This window comes from Hyperoodon ampullatus (genome assembly GCF_949752795.1).
Source record: "Hyperoodon ampullatus genome assembly, chromosome: 3".
Taxonomy (NCBI): domain Eukaryota; kingdom Metazoa; phylum Chordata; class Mammalia; order Artiodactyla; family Ziphiidae; genus Hyperoodon; species Hyperoodon ampullatus.
The window spans coordinates 140,376,339-140,395,502 of record NC_136916.1 but is presented as its reverse complement, the minus strand read 5'-3'; the positions used below and the strand labels follow the sequence as shown (position 1 = coordinate 140,395,502).

The 19,164-nt window shown below is 37.3% G+C and overlaps 1 protein-coding gene across 2 annotated transcripts in view; it reads right to left on the bottom strand.

The window, feature by feature from the left end:
* HIF1A (hypoxia inducible factor 1 subunit alpha) overlaps nt 1-15,567 on the bottom strand; it is a gene marked incomplete at both ends in the record, with an annotated part of 42,395 nt that extends 26,828 nt beyond the window's left edge. For both annotated transcript variants that reach the window (XM_079700510.1, XM_079700511.1), the window contains one exon: nt 15,533-15,567. In XM_079700510.1, the coding sequence (XP_079556636.1) occupies nt 15,533-15,567 (35 nt within the window). The remainder of the gene's footprint in view (nt 1-15,532) is intronic.
* Between the last annotated feature and the right edge of the window lie 3,597 nt (nt 15,568-19,164).

Genomic DNA, 19,164 nt, shown 5'->3' with positions numbered 1-19,164 from the left:
GTATTTATAAGTCCAGGCCATTATTATAAAGTTGAAAATTGGTCTACTTTACATCTCCAAAGACATAAAAGAGAGGTATAGGGGTTGGCTTTGGAATTTAGGACCTGACCCTAAGCTATTCAGAGGAACTCATGTCCAGGCTCTTTCCTGGAGTCTGCTTATAAATCCAAAATTCTAACTGAAAGGCATCTAACAATGGCAATCCTTTGTGCCCCACCGACTACCTGTTCAAGGCAAAGCACCCTTTAATGGGTACTGCCAGCCACTAAGGGGAGAGAATCAGTAATCTAATCAACTCATATACTCCCACTAGACTTTATTTTTAATTTGTGCAGAGGAGCATCTCTGTACTTAATTTGAACATATTAAGCTCACTATTGTTGCTGTTTTTTTATTAGCTTAACATCCAGTTCCCCAAAGTAAAACCAATCTGCATACTTACTTCAGGAGCTCTGGTCAGGCATAAACCAATTGCCAAGATACCTATTTACACAAAGTACCATGAGAGAAAAGATGAAGAGAATTTTCCCCCTTCTAACATTTATTGAGCACTTACTATGTGCTAGGCACTGTGTATTGCTTTCACATAAATATAATGCTTTAATGTATTAGCTCATTTAATTATCATAACTCTTTAGAGAACCAAAACACTAGATGGGAAGTGGCCTTCCTGAACCTCAGAATAACCATCTTCATTCAAGAACTATTCATTCAGTAGATATTTATTGAGCATTTATCAAGTACCATGCACTGTGTAAGTACTAGGAATATAGTGATAAGCAGAACAGCCCTCATGGAGCATAACCAGCCTCCCACTTGGTCTACTGAAATAGTTACCTAATGAGATATTCCCAAATGCTGATCTAGCTGCATTGTAATTACTTGGGGACAGTCAATATTTCAGACTTCTGGGCCTTACCTTGTAAATCTGATTCAGTAGATCTGAAGTAGGGCCCCCAAATCTGGGTTTTTTAAAACTCCCAAAATGTATATGATACACAGTGAGATTTAGGAACCACTGACTGAACTAATCTGCACCATCATTTTCATTCAATTTCGCCCTCAAATTACTACCACAATGATACTTCCAAACTAAGAACTCTGATATTATGTCCTGCTTAAAATCCCATCAAAGGTACACAGAACAAAGTCTAATTATTTTCAGATGAAACCCTCCTTTAGCTAGTTTCCTGCCCATCTCTTCATCCTCATCATTTCCCACATTTCTTCGGCCACATTGTAGTTACGCAAAAGCATAGTATTTTATTCATTTATGGCTCACTCACTCCACTCTCTCTGCTGGGGTATCCTTCTCAATATGTAACTTGGTAAATTTATGTGAGAAACTTTCAAGATTCAATTCCATCATTACTTTGTCTCTGTTTTGTCTTCCAAAAGCTGCTCCTCTCCCCTAGATCCGACCACTCTGGTTATTTTGCTATATTTATGTTCCTCTACAGTCCTTAAAGCTTCCTGGAGGCAGGAGACTGCCTCGTTCATTTTTGTGTTCTTAGTAGGCATGTGCGTAAGTGGCTTCAAGTATTTGGCCCAAATCTGCTATTTGACTTTAACTTCGGTCCATGGAAGGTTAACTGCCCCTTCAACATTCTTTTTTGGTATCACTGAATTTGTGATTCACCAGCATTCCTGTGATCCTATAGATTACAATCATAGTTAAACAGCATAACAATGTCAGTACTGGGAACAAGGCATACTATTTGGATTTACTGCAATTATCTGGATATGCACTTTCAAATATAAGTAACCATACTAGATGTTAGGATGGAAAAAAAAAAAAAGCTAAAAATAAAAAAAATTCACCAAGCGGTGTAACAGTGAATAGCACCGATACCATCACCAAGGAGAGTAAGTGATCTTGACAGAGAAGCGATTTAGAGCATAGGGAGAGAGCTGAGAAACTAGAATACCTATCTGCTAAAAAGAAGCTTGAAGTTTAAGATTACTTCCCCTATCACTGCAATCTATGTCAGGAAAATGCATGAGTTATAGTTAATGTTGTTAACCAATTAAATCAATACCTTTATCGCATTTATGTCTTCCTAGTCCAGCTGGAAACATGACAGTTGATTCCTTTTATTTTCTATAATCTTTTCCTAGAAAGTGTTGTAATTATTATCATAAGACACAAAAGTTTTCAGTAAGTTGATTTCTAATCTTACTGGCTTTTTTTCCCAAGGGGGGTTAGCCTTAGACAAGTATTTTGTATTTATTATTAGGAGTATTCTCATCATAAATAGGATCTGTTGTTATATTTTCCATCTGCTAATTGCTGCAAAACCAGAATACTTCAGATAATGTTTAATTTTTAAAAATCCCTCTTAATGGACAAATCAACAAAAATTTGACATTTCAAATTAAATTTTCAGGACAGTTAGCTAGCTATTATTTATAATTAATTTCTCCAGAAAAATGTCTTTGAATTCTAATCAATAAATTTAAAAATGAACCTTTAGGATACTCATGTTAGAGAATGTATTCATTTATTCCACAAATGTTTCTTGGTCATCTCCTATAAGACAGATGCTGTTCTCAGCATGGGACATAGTACAATAAACAAAACAGACCAAGTTCCTACCCCCATGGAGCTTATATTCTAGGACAAATATGTCTTTGTTTCTTGTCTTCATTCAATAGTCGTTACCTGGGTCAACCCCTAACTGACAGAACATTAGCCATAGAAATAATCTTCCCACAAAACCAAGTAACATAAAATTTTAGGAGACAAGGCGAAGTCTACAAAAATTAATCTGTACTTATATAAGATGTTACAACACAGTAGTATGCAAAAACAGCAGGCTCTACAACAAAATTTGAGTATGAATCCATTTCTCTCTGTGTCTATGTAATGCATATTTATGTATATAAATAAATGTATAACTTATGAATGCACAGATAAAACCAGAAAGATACAATATATAAAGGGTTAGCAAAGTTTACACATGTTAACAATAGCAGTTTCAAGATGGCAGGATCACAGATTATTTTGTTCTTTAAGAAAATCCACCACTGAACTAACACTGACACTATCAGTGCACCTGCACTTGACAGAAAAATCTGAAAGAAGTAGTCATCTTTTAAACTTGTTTTCCAAAAAGACTAACTGAAAACAAGTTAAATTTTTTCTTCATTTTGGAATAAAGCAAGAGCAATCATATTTTTTCCAGGGAATGGAAAGTAAAACTGAGTAAGCAATATAATTCAGTATTTTCAGTTTCTCATTGTAATCTAATTTTCAGATTTTGAAAATTCATCATTTCGTAATTAATTTGAAATTCCAAAAGCCAGGTGAAATGGTTTATAACAAAAAATATTAAGAATACATATACTGGGCTTCCCTGGTGGCGCAGTGGTTGAGAGTCCGCCTGCCGATGCAGGGGACACGGGTTTGTGCCCCGGTCCGGGAAGATCCCACGTGCCACGGAGCGGCTGGGCCCGTGAGCCATGGCCGCTGAGCCTGCGCGTCCGGAGCCTGTGCTCCGCAATGGGAGAGGCCACAACAGTGAGAGGCCCGCGTACCGCAAAAAAAAAAAAAAAAAAAAAAAAATACATATACTTGTATTATTTTTGAAAGCAGCTTAAAAATTTCTTGGTTTAGATGATAATTATCTTACTAACTTACTAACTTAAGATCTCTTAAATGTCCACAATTAGAGAAAGATGGATTATTCACTTTCCAACAACCTCACAAAAATGCTTAGTTTTAACACTCGATTTTCTAATGTTGCAGTAAAATAAATAGGGGGAAAATAGAATCACTTTTAAATTAGAGGGTACATTCTGAAAATGAAATCTGTATCACATCTGAGATAGCATTAATATGTAAATATTCTATCTATGCACTAATTAAATTAATTAGCTAATAGATTTACATCTGTTTAATGATTGTGTATATTGAAGTTCTGTTTGGAAAAAGAATATGCTTTTGTTTTTAGATTATTCTTAACTAGTGATTTAAAAATCAACTCCCTCAGTTCAGAATTGGTATTGAGCCTCTCAAAAAATCTTTGATCCCTTACAATATATAAAGTACTAGATAAATTTTAAAAATGTGAAGCTATTACTCTAAGATGGAGGTTCTCAAACTTTAGCTTCCCTCACAATCGGAGTTTCCAATTTGAAGGGCTGGATGGGGCCTGAGAATCTGCAATGCTAATAAATTAGCATTACCCCTCTGCTCTAAGAAAATACTTCATTATGTGTCCTTCAAAAATGCCCAGAGAAGTAAAAGACTGTTCATCAACACTCAAAATTTGTCTACTAAATACCTTCTCTTTAAAAATCTGCCCAAATGCTTTACAAACAGAGAAAACATATCCAGATTCTAAGACATTAACATAGCCACATACTTAGAACTCAGTAACAATAAAATACAATATGGACTTACACAAAATTAATCAATGGTTGACCTGTGGTCTGCATCACAATCACCAATAAAACTTTTCCCCCCAGATGTTTGTACCTAGATCCCAATCCTGGAAATTCAACTTGTAGGCTTGGCAGGTCAGTTTAAAATACAGTCTTCTGTGTACAACATGATTAATAAATTGGCACTGCTGTATGTTATATATGAAAGTTTGTAAGAGAGTAAATCCTAAGAGTTCTCATCACAAGAAAAACCTTTTTTTCTTTTTTAAAAATTTTGTATGTATGTGAAATGATGGATGTTCGAAAAACTTATTGTGGTAATCGTTACATGATGTATATAAGTCAAATCATTATGCTGTCCACCTTAAACTTACACAGTGCTTTACGTGAATTATATCTCAAGAAAACTGGAAGAAAAAATAGACGAAGTCCAATTAAAAAAATAATAATAAAAAAGAATTTTCCAGATGATTCTGATGAGCAATCCTAGCTGTTCAAGGTTTGTGTTTCATTTATAGGTGCTTGTAAAGTTTACAGATTCCTGAGTCCCATCCTAAATTTACCAAATCAGAACCTCTGCGGATGGGTACCTGGGAATCCTTATATTAATTAAACACCCAGGTGATTCTTAAGCCACAGAAATTTGAGAAACATCAGCAGATCTTATAGCAGAAGTTTAACAGGTTAGCCAGCAAATTTGAAAACTGAGAAAAATTTATTTGTAGCTGCAGCTACCTACACATACCATGATAACTGTGTTTGTCAGGCAGAACACTGAACTGAGTGGATTGGGCAATACTATGTAGAACGAAGTACAATTGCAGGGAATAAAAAGCTAGAGGTACCACTCAATGACAAGCCAGTAATAAAGTATGTGCTTAGTAAAAACCAGTATTTTCCTCAAAAAGATCAGAGCATAATTAGGCTTTAAAGACGACCAAATGAAAAATGTGATAATGGTGTGACGTTTTTTCAATTCTCTGAAATAATTTTTTATAAATCACCTTTTAAACTCCTTATGAATGCCACAAACATCAAAGGATTGAGACTCACTGTCCGTAACAGCTGTGTGTTAATGGCTTTCCCGAAATCACATCACCTACTCTACTACTCTTCTCCCTTAGCATTACCTCCCTCTCAGCTTGTAAATGCCTTTCTGTTTCCCTTATCATATGCTTTCCGATAGTAGTAGAACTGAGACTGGAAATCAAGGTCAGTGACATTAAACTTTATGCATGTGTATATTCAGAAAAATGTATCCTTAATTATTTGCTTAAATATAACAAGATACGTAAGTTATAATAATCAAGTTTTCTTATATAGTAGGAAAAAAATCACATGGAATGAAGGTATACACACAGAAATCACACCCTGAAGATTTTTCCTGTTTAGTTCTAAGCCCTGACCATGATGAAGTTTCTGGAAACGATGACAAAAGAGAAGTTTTTCTGAAGCAAATGTCTTGATTTTCCACCTACACCAATCCATCCAATGTTACCAAATAAAATTTCAAGTAACCCTCTGATCCCATTTCTTTGTCTATAAAAAGAGGATAAGTAATACTATTATTAAGTGGCAGCTCTCAGATTCCACCTAGGAATGATGCCTCTGTATTTAATACGGCCGATGCCTTTCCACACATCAGATGCTTAACATATAATTTTTAAATTTAAATTAAAAGATTAAAGAAATTAAGGATGTTTTTACTTGGGAATAGAAGGAAGAGACATGATAACTACCTTCAGATATTTGAAAAGGATGTCACACAGAAGGCAGATTTCATAATTTACGCAATTCCAGAGAGTAATAAGTGGGAGTTACAACATGGCAGGGTTTGCTCAATAGAGTTAAGCAGTGCTGAAGGTAAGCTATAAGAATTTTTAAATCTTATTCTCATTTTGGTGGCAATGTAAGAAAAAGAAAAGGAAAAAAGCATGTTATGGATCATCTAGAAGATCTCTATATAGATCTCTATCATTGTTAGAAACGTTCTGTGTTTGAAGTTGCATTTGTTTATGATCAAATTGGTACCAAATGATCACTAAAAGGAACAGGGTTACATTTTTAAACGTGGTACACACAGATTGAGGTCACTGGGCACATCTCAAAGGTTCACAGGATTACTTTGCTCCAGAAGAGATCTAAACATCAGTCAGGGTTGAGAAATACTGGGATAAAGAACTTTCTAACATTTAAAGCTGCAAAAATGAATAGACTGTTTTGTGAGAGTGCTTTTTGTGTGTGTCTAAGAAAATTCTCACAGCAGACTGGCAAATATGTAAACACAATTATAGAAGATACTCCTGTGATGGTTGATATTAAAATAAATAAAACAAATAAATAAAAAAATTTCAATCCTAAAGTCAATTATTTTGCAAGAACCTCAAACTTAAAATCACACTGTACTAAAAAATAAAAGATGGAACACATAATGGATGAATCAATTAACACCAAAAACTGAATGTTCAACTATGGCCTGAGCCATCAACAATTCACTGCTCTGCTTGACAAATTAGATGCACAAATATCTGCTGAATAAATGAATGTGCAATAATATGTTACAGGCCATGGTGGTTAGGTGCTAGAGTAGTGGTCTAGGGTTGAAAAAATTTTTTGAATCATTGAGATAAATCAACTTCTTCATATTATCCAAGAAAATATCCCTTCCTCCATTCACAATGAAGGTTCTATTGATTTGACACATAACTCATTTAAACATTTTAGCTATGTTACCTGCAAAGGTAGGCAATTTCCAACTCTCCTCTGCAAACAGACTAAATAGACATTTAATGAAGTTCTGACATCAAAAGAGCATGGAAAAGTAGGCTTTCTTAATTTCCCATCCTGTAACAGCCAAACAAATATCCTTGAGAATATTCTTCTTCCTTTACTATTATCACTGTAGAAAATGATTATTTTAGAATAACCTGTCTACACAAAAAAACAAGTATCTTCACTTAATTTTCAAAGGCCAGACATTCATGGAAAAATAACAATGTAGAGGAAAAGCACCACCAACTATTCTAATATTATTATAAGTTCACTGATGGTTTGGCTCAAAAGGACATCAGCCTTTGTCAGACTGTCCTAAAGAAGGTTTGAAGGATTCTAAATAATACCATGAGACTTCAAGGGAGTGAAACTCTTCTGAAAACAACTTAATAAATATAATAATAATACGGATACAATTGGTTTCTAGTTTATTAAGCCCTTACTTTGTGCCAAGAACTGTTATGAGTGTTCCACATGGGTTAATATCTCTTTTATCCTCACAACAATACTATAAGGCAATTACTCTTACCCTAATTTACGGATAAACGAAGTGAGATCTAGAGAGGTAAAGCAACTTGTGCAAGATTACACAGCTTAAGTGAAAAAGTAAGCAGCCAGCCTCTACAGCCAAACCTCTTAGCCATTAATCATTCATTACTACATCTTTCTTAAAGAAATGAAAGCCTTAGTCCAGAGAAGAGATTTTAAGCTTTCCCAAAGGCACAGCAAGAACAGTTGTAGACCAACTAGGCTTGATAGAGAACTCTGCAGAATATGAATTCTGGTGATTTGCAACAAAAACCTATAGCCCAGTATTGATCAAGAGTCCTGTATAAGGAGATAAATAATAATCTACATCAAGACAATCAAATAATCTACAAAAAGACATTTGACTCGTGTAATAAGGGAACCCCACTGACATTTAGAAATGAATAGTCCAAGCAGGGAAACTGGCATTCATCCAAGAAACTGATATGTGGATACTAGAAGACAGAGGGAGTTTTCTTTTTTTTTTTTTTATCATCACAAACTGTATGGATGCAGACATGGGAATGCTTAGTGGCCATAATTCATACCATATTAATAGCTTGTCAATGGCAGAATGAGGCCAACATGCAAATCAAGCAAAATATAAACCAAGTAATATTCAAGAGAAAGCCTGAGATTACACTTTAAGGACATCACTTAAGACTCTGGGTCTAACTGTCCCTTAAACCAAAGCTAGATTGTGTGAGCTACTAACAGCCTCCCAGCCCACACCCCCCAAACTAGTTTGAGCTGTGTTTCATCACTTGCAATAAAAAGAATCCTAATACACTTACAAACCCAGTGTTTCATATTAAAAACAAACTTTAATGATGATGAAGTACAAGAAAAGGGCACTCTCAAATACTGCTAGAGAATATAAACTGGTCCAAACTTTCTGGAAGTTTAGAGTAGATTTAAGAAATGTTTGCTAAAGATGAAACAAGGGTTAAGATATTTTCCACATTTGCCTAGCTGATTTTCCCCAGCCATACATGCCTCTTAGTAAACTTTTTACTCGGTGTTCTAAATACATAGAATTGGCAGTCACTAACCTTTAACATACCTTAAAATAGGGTACTGAGATCTTTTCAAGGCCAGTACATGTTACCTAGCTATATTTATTAACAAAAGTGTTTTCTGACCTGGTTTTAATAGATACTATAAATGTTTTTAAGTGATGAAAAATTAAAATTCGAGATTCAAGAAAGTTCTAAAGTAGCACAAGAGATGCCCCAGCATAAGAAAAATTCCTATCAAAAGTGCAACATAGAAGAGCAATAATGACTTCCAAAAAATCCTTTTAAAAATCTTAAAATCTTCCTCTGCTTTCTTTGTTCATTCAGTTATCCTTTCATTTTGTTCATTTATTCATTTAAATACTTAAGAGGTCACTGTATGCCAGTAATCTCTTTTACATCACAAGTTTCAAATTCAGTCTATTTGTGATCTTGCTCATTGAAACATGTTTCAATTTTATAACTGAAAAAAGGGGAAGGGGTCACTTTAGATAAATTTGCTTAGCATCTGAATTCACGAGAAAAGATCTATATATAAGAACAAAAATATATTCCAACTCAAAGACTTAAACGTTCTGCCTTTAAACCTTCTGTTTATTTTTTACCATACTATTATTCAGTTGGAAAAAGAAATTCTCACCAACTATTAGGAAAAGTGGAGAAGCACAGGGAACTGTCACTAATGAGTGAAAACTGCAATATTAGCTAGTAGACACTTTAAATATATCGTGACTTTCAAAACAACTGGTAGAACTACAAAAACTACAGTAAGTTATGTTCCATCACTAATTTTTGTCCCATTTACAAAACAATAAATTTTGAAAATCATACTTGGAAATAATCTTTATGTTTAATATTATAACCAAGTGAAAGTTTTAAATGAAGACACGCATAAATAACAGGTGAGATCACCAGAACAACTAAAAGATAACATCTTGGGAACAGTTATTTTATAAAAATAAGTCATTTCAATTATAGTTTTAAGTTCTTTAAAACAAAGTTACTAATGAAATGGGACTTTATCAACAATAGAACAGGTAGAGACCATTTTAAACAGTAAGTATTTTTCTGAAGAAGTACTGGCACATCACATCTTTCTAAGTCACTAGAAAAACTTAATTCTCATTTTAGAGTTGCTTAACCTCGCTTCTGATAAAGCTTCCAGTGGCAACTGTTCTCTGCTGTTAGTTTTAAGTTGGTTAATTATTCACAAACTAACCCTTAAAAACACAACCACTTCAACAAATCTATTATGATGCCTACTACCATAAAAACAGAAAATAACAAGTGTTGGGAAGGATGTGGTGAAATAGGAACCCGTGTGCACCGTTGGTGAAACGTAAAATGGTGCAGCCACTATAGAAAACAGTATGGGCAGTTCCTTAAAAAATTAAGTTATCATATTATTCAGCAATCCACTTCTGGGTATACATCCAAAATAACTGAAAGCAAGATCTCAACGAGATATTTGCATACCCATGTTCATAGAATCACTATTCACAACAGTCAACAAGTGGAAGCAACTGACAAAAGAAATGTTCACATGTTGAGGTGTGGGGAAATCATTCTGGCTTATACATAAGTTAACTTGAATTTTATGCTAACTAGAACAGACTGTGGCCTACCAAATATACACTGTACATCTGCTTTAATTATTACAGAAAAGGGCACACTGACCAGAAGTAAAGAATGTCCATGTTAAAAATAAAGATTAAATGCCTCCCTTTCTGGGACGCCAAAGCTGGTACTCCTTCAATGATAAGACTCCCATCCCAGGTGCCAAGGCCATACTAGCTGTGTGCTTGCTGATCTGCTTTTTTTTTTGAAACCTTGAAGGAATGTATCTCTGACTTGTTTTTGATGTTTTTTTTGTTCTGACAAGACATAAAACTATGCTAAAACCATGCTTCTCCAGAGCAGTTTCTCAGAGTAATCTGGGAGGCTGTCTTCTGGGCTATAGTCCTCAGTTCGGTTTAAAGAAAACCCTTTCCTATTTCTATTATGGATCGTCTATTGATTATTTTTGTCAACACAATCTAAGTGTCCATCGAAAGATGAATGGATAAACAAAATCTAATATACATTATTGAGCCTTAAAAAGGAAGAAAATTTTCACATATGCTACAACATGGGTGAATCTTGAGGATATTATACTAAGTGACATAAACCAGTCACAGAAAGACAAAAATTGTATCATTCTACTTATATGAGGTATTTAGTAGTCAAACGCATAGAAACAAAGTAGAATGATGGTTGCCAGGGGGTAGGGAGAAGGGTAAATTGGAGGTAGTTGTTTAATAGTTACAGAGCTTCAAATTTACAAGGTGAAAAAGCTCTGGAGATTGGTTACACAACAATGCGAATATACGTAACACTACTGAACCGTACAGTTATTAATAGTTAAGGTGGGAAATTTTATGTTGTTTTTTAAAACCACAACTTAAAAAAAACCCACAATCACTTCAAGAGCTATGGAGGAAAAAAAAGTCATGAGGTAATCATTAAAGTTTGTTTTTATAGATTTAGATTTTATACATTATATTTTCCTAAAAGGGTCATGTCTGGCAAACAGATATGGGTTTATTACTTTTTACTGCAGAAAATACAAGTTTTAATATAAAACTCAATGCACATACAAAATAGTTAATTTTTGATGCGCCGAGACACAGATACAATTATCTTTAAAATTCCAAGGCCTATAGTAGATTTAAAAATTATCACTATACTTTCACCGAAAATACTGAGCAACAAGAAGATTGGCTTATCTTAGTTTCAAATTCTAGTTTCAAATTCTTTTTCTAACCCTCTAGTTAAGCAGAAAACATACACAACACATATATCATACATACATACATACATCACAAATAGCAGAAGGCTGGGTAAAATCCACCAACTGGATAATTAGCCCCAGTGTTTAAAAAAAAAAGAGAGAAAGAAACAAGAAAAAAAGAGAGCATTCTTCTTATGAAGTAAAATCAATATCCTAATAGAAAACTAATCCAACAACACATTTAAGGCAGATTATTTTCTCCTACTTGAAAAACAGACCTATGTTAACAATCTCAGACAAGAAAAGAATATAGTATTTTAAATATGTAAATTTTTAAAAATTATATTTTAAGAGGACATGTCTATAAATAAGCACAGTAATCTAACCCAAATCTTTAACATCCATGCATGATAAGTTTTTTATTTCACCACCAAACACAATAAACTATTATGAGTTCTTCTGAAAAAAATCAGTCGAGACTAATCCCCCTCAGCCTCCTATACACCATTCTTAACATAAAACAATAGAATGTAACCACAAAATCTTTACCTTGAGCCCAAACACCATTAGAGCTGCAAAGACAATGGAAGTCAATAGGTAGAAAGACTGGATGTTATCTAAACTGCACAAAATGCTTTGCAGTGGACCGCAGGAATGAACTACCACACATAATCTAAAACAACATGATAATTCAGTAAACACATACACATGGAAGAGTGCACTAATATAAATTTTATACAAATCGAGCTACAAAAATCAGACAAATAGTACAGGCTTGAAGCCTTGCCTTGAGATAAAAGCCTAAGATCTTACCTCTGGAGAAATTCATAAGTAAAGGACAGTTTTTCTACTATGTAGGCTCATATGTTTTACCACAAGTATTTTATCAAGTCATCATATTTAGCAAAGATTAATATTTATAAAATTGTCTACTCCAAACTGTGGCATCAAGACAAAAAAAAATGTTTTAAGTTACTGCCATTCCTAAGACTGCAGTGCCTTGCACATACCCTGCTAAAATAAACTGTCTGACTAGTATATGTGTTTATGACTCTAGTCTCTAAAGTCCAGAGTAAATTTTTAGTAGCCTGTTTGGGGAGGAAACAAGGGGGTAAGGAAATGTGAAAAAGGGGGCCTAAGGTAGACAGTAGATCAGATGCTCAAGAATAATTGATGCTAGATGCCAACATAATCCAGGGATGTACTGTTTTAACTGAAAAGAATCCCCTTTAAAGTTGTGGATCCAATGACAGTCTTTTCATTTTTAGGAGATACAGAAAAGAAAGTGGGGAGAAGGGGAACTAACACAAAGAAATATTTGGAAGGACTTGCAAAAAAGAGTTTTAAAGTGTTGTGGAAGTTTAAACTAAAACTTTAACAGGTAACACCTATTTTCAAGTGTATAATGTTACCAAGACTCCTTAAACCAAGCACTAGGCATTATCACATTTAATCTTCATAATAACCACTAAGATGGTTGCTATTATTATCATCATTTCAAAAGGAGGAAATAGGCTCACAAGCATTCAGTAACTTGCCCAAGCTCACAAAGCTAACAAGTGAAAAGGCTAGACTCAGAAGTGTCAGGTTCAAATCTTACGCTCTTAACCACCAGGCAACCTCTTCAAGAGTTTCAAGAGGAAATCAAAATAAAATTGTAACAAGAAAAAAGTTTACTAGTAAATGAGAGCTTCTTGATTTTTAATGACCAAAGTTAAAGAAGGAAGTTAAGAAAAGTCCATTCTCTGAGACTTTACTTTAATGATCCAATAACTATGTTTTGGAAAACACTGAAGGAGTCTGGCCTGAAACCTGAAAGCGAACAATGAACCTCTTGACATTCCACTGAAATCTAAAAATCAACATTAATGTGCTATTAAGTCCAATCCCTACTATTAAGGAATCAACACGAAATTCCCTATGTTAAATCTATTATAACTATACCCAACCTCTGTTCTGATTTTTTCCAATCCTTCAGGTTTTGAATTTCCTAACCCTCCTTTAAAAATGACAAATTTGTCTCCCCACCTGCACTCTACAGGCTCACTTAAAATGGAAAAATTCTAAGGAGAAAAATCTCTGCCCCTCAATCTTTCAGTTATCTTTTCAAAAAGTTTTAAATTAGTTAGAAAAGGATAAAAAAACAGACATCTTTAACAAACAACATCTAAAAGTTGTGTAGCTACCATTTATTGTTTAACTTAATTTTTCAGTTTTAAGAACCTCTGTATTAAGAAACATTAAATCTGATCCAAGTTTGCTAAATTTTCAAATGAGAATATTTTGAAAATAACAAATGTGACTGAGGAAAATCTAAGAACTAGTTTAGACTTGGGAGTGAAGCACAGTAGCTAATTAACTCATTTATATTAAAGCTGCTTATGCTCCTCTCAACTGATGAACTACAAAGGAGAAATAAGTAGAACACTGCATACAAAAAGGGAGTGACCGGTGCATAACTTCATGCACAATATTAAATATGATTCAGCATATAAGGACAGAATATTGGCAATACATAGAGATGGTGTGCCTTAGGTTTACAATATAGCAGCCTCATCATTTCATCAAAAACCTTGTAATCACTTCTGCAAAATTAATTGCAATTAATTCCTGGCAACGCTTGGAATGGAAATCTAGACCTGTTTACTCACTTTTTGAATTTTATACGTGCTTTCTCTGGTGTATACAAACTGCAAACTTATCATTCCATTAGATAAAGACCAAAAAGGAATCCACAAAATAGCAAGAATATAAACAAGTTTATCTTCTGCTGATACTGATTAGGGCAGTTAATCTCTCCCAGACGAGGGGGAGGACTTAACAGTAAAGCCAGCCTACTAACCAGAACTCTTACCATAAATCTTCAATTCCTTAAAATAATTTCCTCAAAGGTTAAAATACCAGAGTGGACCGAAAGGTGGGAGTGGAGGTGGGTCACTTAATTCCACTGGTTGGACTCACAATTCTTAATCCTAAATCCTAAAATGTACCACTTAAGACTCAAAATTCAAGGTGTTTTTAAAACTTGCATTAAGTTCTAACAGGATGATTATTTACTTCGGGTATATTTTAATATACTTCAATTTCAGGAAAATGAGGCAGGTCTGTCCAAAAACTTTGCAACATTTTACTGCTGCATTTCATTTGCTCTGATCATATACTTTTCTTTCAATCTCATTAAAACTGTTTGCCTGAATTTAGCCAGCCGCTACGTTTTCACTAAAATATTTCCAAGAATGAATGAAGCATATAATTCACTTATAAAGTCTGGGCTCTCTTGACAGATGATAGAAAGTATCCAATTCTTATGTTCTCATTAAAATGTTGCCATTCCCCTAAATTCCCGTTACTCCGACTCTCGCTCTAGGCAAGTTTTTCAAGGCGATTAAAACCAAACCAAACCAAACCTGCACGTGCAAACTAAAAAGTTAGCATCCCAGGCCATCGCGGCAAATCCCTAATGCACAAAGGCAAAGACACACGCCTGGCCGGACAACCGCGGGGCAAGATCGCATCCAACCCCGCGAGTCCCTGGGTCGGAAACCCAGGGCCCAGAGCCCACAGGGAAGCCAGGACCTGCGTGCAGGGGCCGCCCCGGGGCCGAGTTTTCAATGGAACCTGAGAGGATGGGGGCGGGAAGGAGCGGAAGCTCGGGTGCAAGCGGCGGCGACCGAGCTGCGGCTCATTTCTCTTCCCGGGGTTTTCAGGCTCGGGGAAGTCCACACGGAGTGGGGCACGCGGCAGGCTGGGGGTTTGAGGCGGGTAAGGAGGGCGGTGCGAGGCCCGGGCGGCCGGGAGGGGAGGCGAGCAGGGCCCAGCCCCCGGCCCCCGGCCCCTGAAAGCACTTTCGACGCGTCTCCCACCCCCCACGACAAGATGGCGACGTGGACAGTGGGGGAGCCCGGCCGGCGAGGCTGGGGGGAGAGAGAGGGGAGGGGAGAGAGGCAGAAACAAAAAGGCGGCCCCCCGGAACGCGGAGGCCGGCCCGCGAGCCCCCGGCGGCGGGCGGGTAGGCGGGAGGTCTGGCGGAGAACGCGGCCGGCTGGGGGAGTGGGCTTACTTTTTCTTGTCGTTCGCGCCGCCGGCGCCCTCCATGGCGAATCGGTCCCCGCGATGCCTTCACTGCCCGCGGCCCCCAGGCTCGCTCCGGCCTAAGCGCTGGCTCCCTCCACACGCGGGGAGGGGAGGAAAGGCACGTCCAGAGGTGGGGGGTGCGAGGCGGGAAACCCCTCGTGAGACCAGAGGCGGGAGATCAGACGGCTATCGCAGGGGTCCAGGTCCGGCTCCGAAGAGCCTCCCCTGGGGCAGTTTGTCAGGGCCCGGCCCAACGCACTGGCGAAAGCGGCAGCGAGGGCAATCCTCGCGTCCCCTCAGACGAGGCGGCTCTGTGCACTGAGGAGCTGAGGCAGCGGCAGGGGGCGGGCAAAGGCGGAGGCGCGCGGGGGGTGGGGGGGAGTGTCGGGGGCGCGCCCGCCCGCTGAGCACAGGGCGCGCACACGCAAGCCCGCCTCACCTGAGGGGGAGGCGGGTTCCCTGAGAGCCAATGGCGAGCGACGCAGGCGGCCAGTCCCCACCCCAGCCCACGTCTGTCTCAGCCAATCAGGAGGCGGTCAGCTGAGGCACAGCTGGGACGCGCTGCCGAGCTCACGTGCTCGTCTGTGTGCCGCTGCGGAGGAAAGAGAAAGGAGATGGGGTGCGGCCAGCCTGGGTCTGGGGACTCTGCGCCTTCTCCTAGGGAAAGCACTGGCTGGCTTTGGGAGGCGCTGCTGAGAAGGGATTTCGGTTTTTGTGTCCCAAGCCTGCATCACACTTCCTGCTCTCGGAGCAGCAAGTCTCCCGCTGTCTTTTTCTCCGGCAGCTGTGCTGTGCAGGGTTGCCGCGCGCTCTGCCAAGTCTCAGTTTAAAAAAAGCAGACTTTTCGCTTCGTGGCAGCAAACCCTTGGTCCCTTTGCTCAGCTGTGTTACGGTGGGGTCTTTCTTGCCAGGTTACCCAACCATGGGCCATGTCACCGACCGCAGCCTTTGCCATAGAACACTAGGGTACTCTCTTTGTCCCCTAAGTTTCTCAGTGATGAAGTTTGATTACTGAGTAAATACGAATAAAAATATAAAATAAACTCCTCTTGCTGTAAACCTCTCAAAGGAAGTAGTTAAGGTAGCAGGAACTCTTAAAATCTGAAATTATTATAAGCATTACAAATAGATACGTGACTTTAATAAAAAAGCATAAACCCGAATTTCAGAAAAAAGTAGGAAAAATGGTTTTAGGTTGACATTTATTTTCTTGTTACTTTTCAAAGAGTGGAAAATAATCTTAGATGGATTTAGAAAAAGAGGAAGACGACCCTTAGTTCGAGACTTACCACCTGAATTGAGTTCACTGTGTAGACAGGAAAGAGGAAGGAGACTCCAAAACCCGCACCGAGACCTGAGCAGGGGACCTCAATGGTGGCAGCCACTATTGCCTGTTTGCCAAGCTCCTGGATAAGACTTAATCACTTTTTGGCTTTTGAAGCGTACATTTCAAGACTGTCAATCTTTTAAATGAAAAAGAAATGTGTTTTGAGCCAAACAAAGAAGCACTGCACGCATATGTCCAGCTGGCACTAGATTATTTTACTTCTCACCTTTGCCTTATTAGTTATATTGTTACAATCTAGCTTTGGGTTATAAATTAATGTGGATATCTGTAGTAGATTTCAATTATATTGTCATGTAAAAACAATGGTCCACGTAACATAAGCATTAAACTCTGGTAAGACAAAAATCAATTCACATAGCACCTCTTCTTAACTGGTCAGCAGATCCAGAGATATGGTTAAAGATTGATCTTAATGCTACTTTTTTTTTTCCAAATCTACAACACTGAATGATAAGTCTTCTTGAAAAGTAACATGGAAAATGCCTGAAAAGAGGAAAGGACCAAAAATAATTATTCATGTTTTTCTTTTTTTAATTGTGGAAAGAATAATTCTGTAAATTAAAAACCTTTTAATTTAAAATTCTGAAAACTTAGTGTTAAGAACACCGATGCCAGGGTCAAGAGTGAGCTTGAGGGCTTCCCTGGTGGTGCAGTGGTTGAGAGTCCGCCTGCCGATGCAGGAGACATGGGCTCGTGCCCCGGTCCGGGAGGATCCCACATGCCGCGGAGCGGCTGGGCCCGTGGGCCATGGCCACTGAGTCTGCGCGTCCGGAGCCTGCGCGTCCGGAGCCTGTGCTCCGCAACGGGAGAGGCCACGCAGTGAGAGGCCCGCGTAAAAGAGTGAGCTTGAGTACAGGCTCTGACACTTTCTAACAAGTCATTTAACCTCTCTGTGCCTCAGTTTACTAATTTATGTCTATGCCATAGAATCCGGGCATGATTAAATGAGATAATACATGTAAAGTACTTAGAACAATACCTGGCACGTAGTAAACTATCAATAAATGTTAGCCATTAGTATTGTTGGTGGTCTTGTTTTCATTATTCTTATCATTATTATTACCCCCAAATTTGTGCCTCTGCTAGTGATAATTACTTGGGCTTCTACCGCAGTTCAGCCAGTTTTAACTTCCTAAGAATGCCAATTATGTTAATATAAATTCACATATATTCTCTGTTTTCAACTGTAGAACTGCCCATAGTGTTCCCACCCTTGTATATGAGCATGATTGCAGAGATCTTCAATCATTTCCTCTCTCATTATGCTGGTGAGAAATTCTCTCTGGCCAGTGATTATAGCTAACACGTATAGTGTTTATTACAACAACAACAAAAAGTGAGCCTTTTGTAATACCAAATCTAAGTCATTTTTAAAAGTTTAAAGCAGAATGATAATCCGATCAGCAAAAGATATTTTTGAATAGTCATTACATTTGCCTCAAAGTTCAATTTTCCTTTCAGAAAAATGTATAAAATATGGTATTTTATGTGTGTATGTAGACATATATATGTGTATACTCACACATATGAACATGGAAAGTGGTAATATTCAACTTGTTTTCACATAATTACAAAGTAGCTAAATAGTGTTCCCTAATTCAATCAATCCTGTTAAATAACAGAATTCTAAAAAGCAAAACTTTCTATGGGGTAAAATTTTAAAGTATCCTCTTTATAAACACCCATTAATAAATGCATTTAAATCATTATAATGTGAATAAACCTTAACGAACAATCTTAATTATTTTCTAATCTTTGTAAGTGTCCAAATTTCATTCCAAGCCACTTTGCAGAACTTTCTAAGTAGGCTGAAAGATTACTTGCAAATGACTCAATTGACCCTTAACCCATATCTATAGTAGTAAGTTAGGCAGTGACTCAGGAAGAGGCAGGGTAAAACTTGAAATCTAGATTAGTACTAAATAACATACAGCGTTGAGCCTTTTAAAGAGTGAAACACATCAGATTCAGATAAGTTAGAATGTATCAAACTATATAAGAAGACCTACTGGTCAATAAGTGATTCTTGACTCATTACTATCCTTAGTGCTCCTCCTCTTCTCCACCTTGATCTATTCTATTATAAGAACAACGAAAAAGCATATCATTTGGAAGGAAGTGCTTAGCAGATAATAGACATTAAAAGTCTTTTTTTTTCTTTCAAGGATCAAAACAGAAAATAAATACGTATATTTGTCTGACTTTCTGGAGAAAAAGAATAGACTGAAATTTTGACACTAGCACTTTTCAGTTATGATAGACATTTTAAA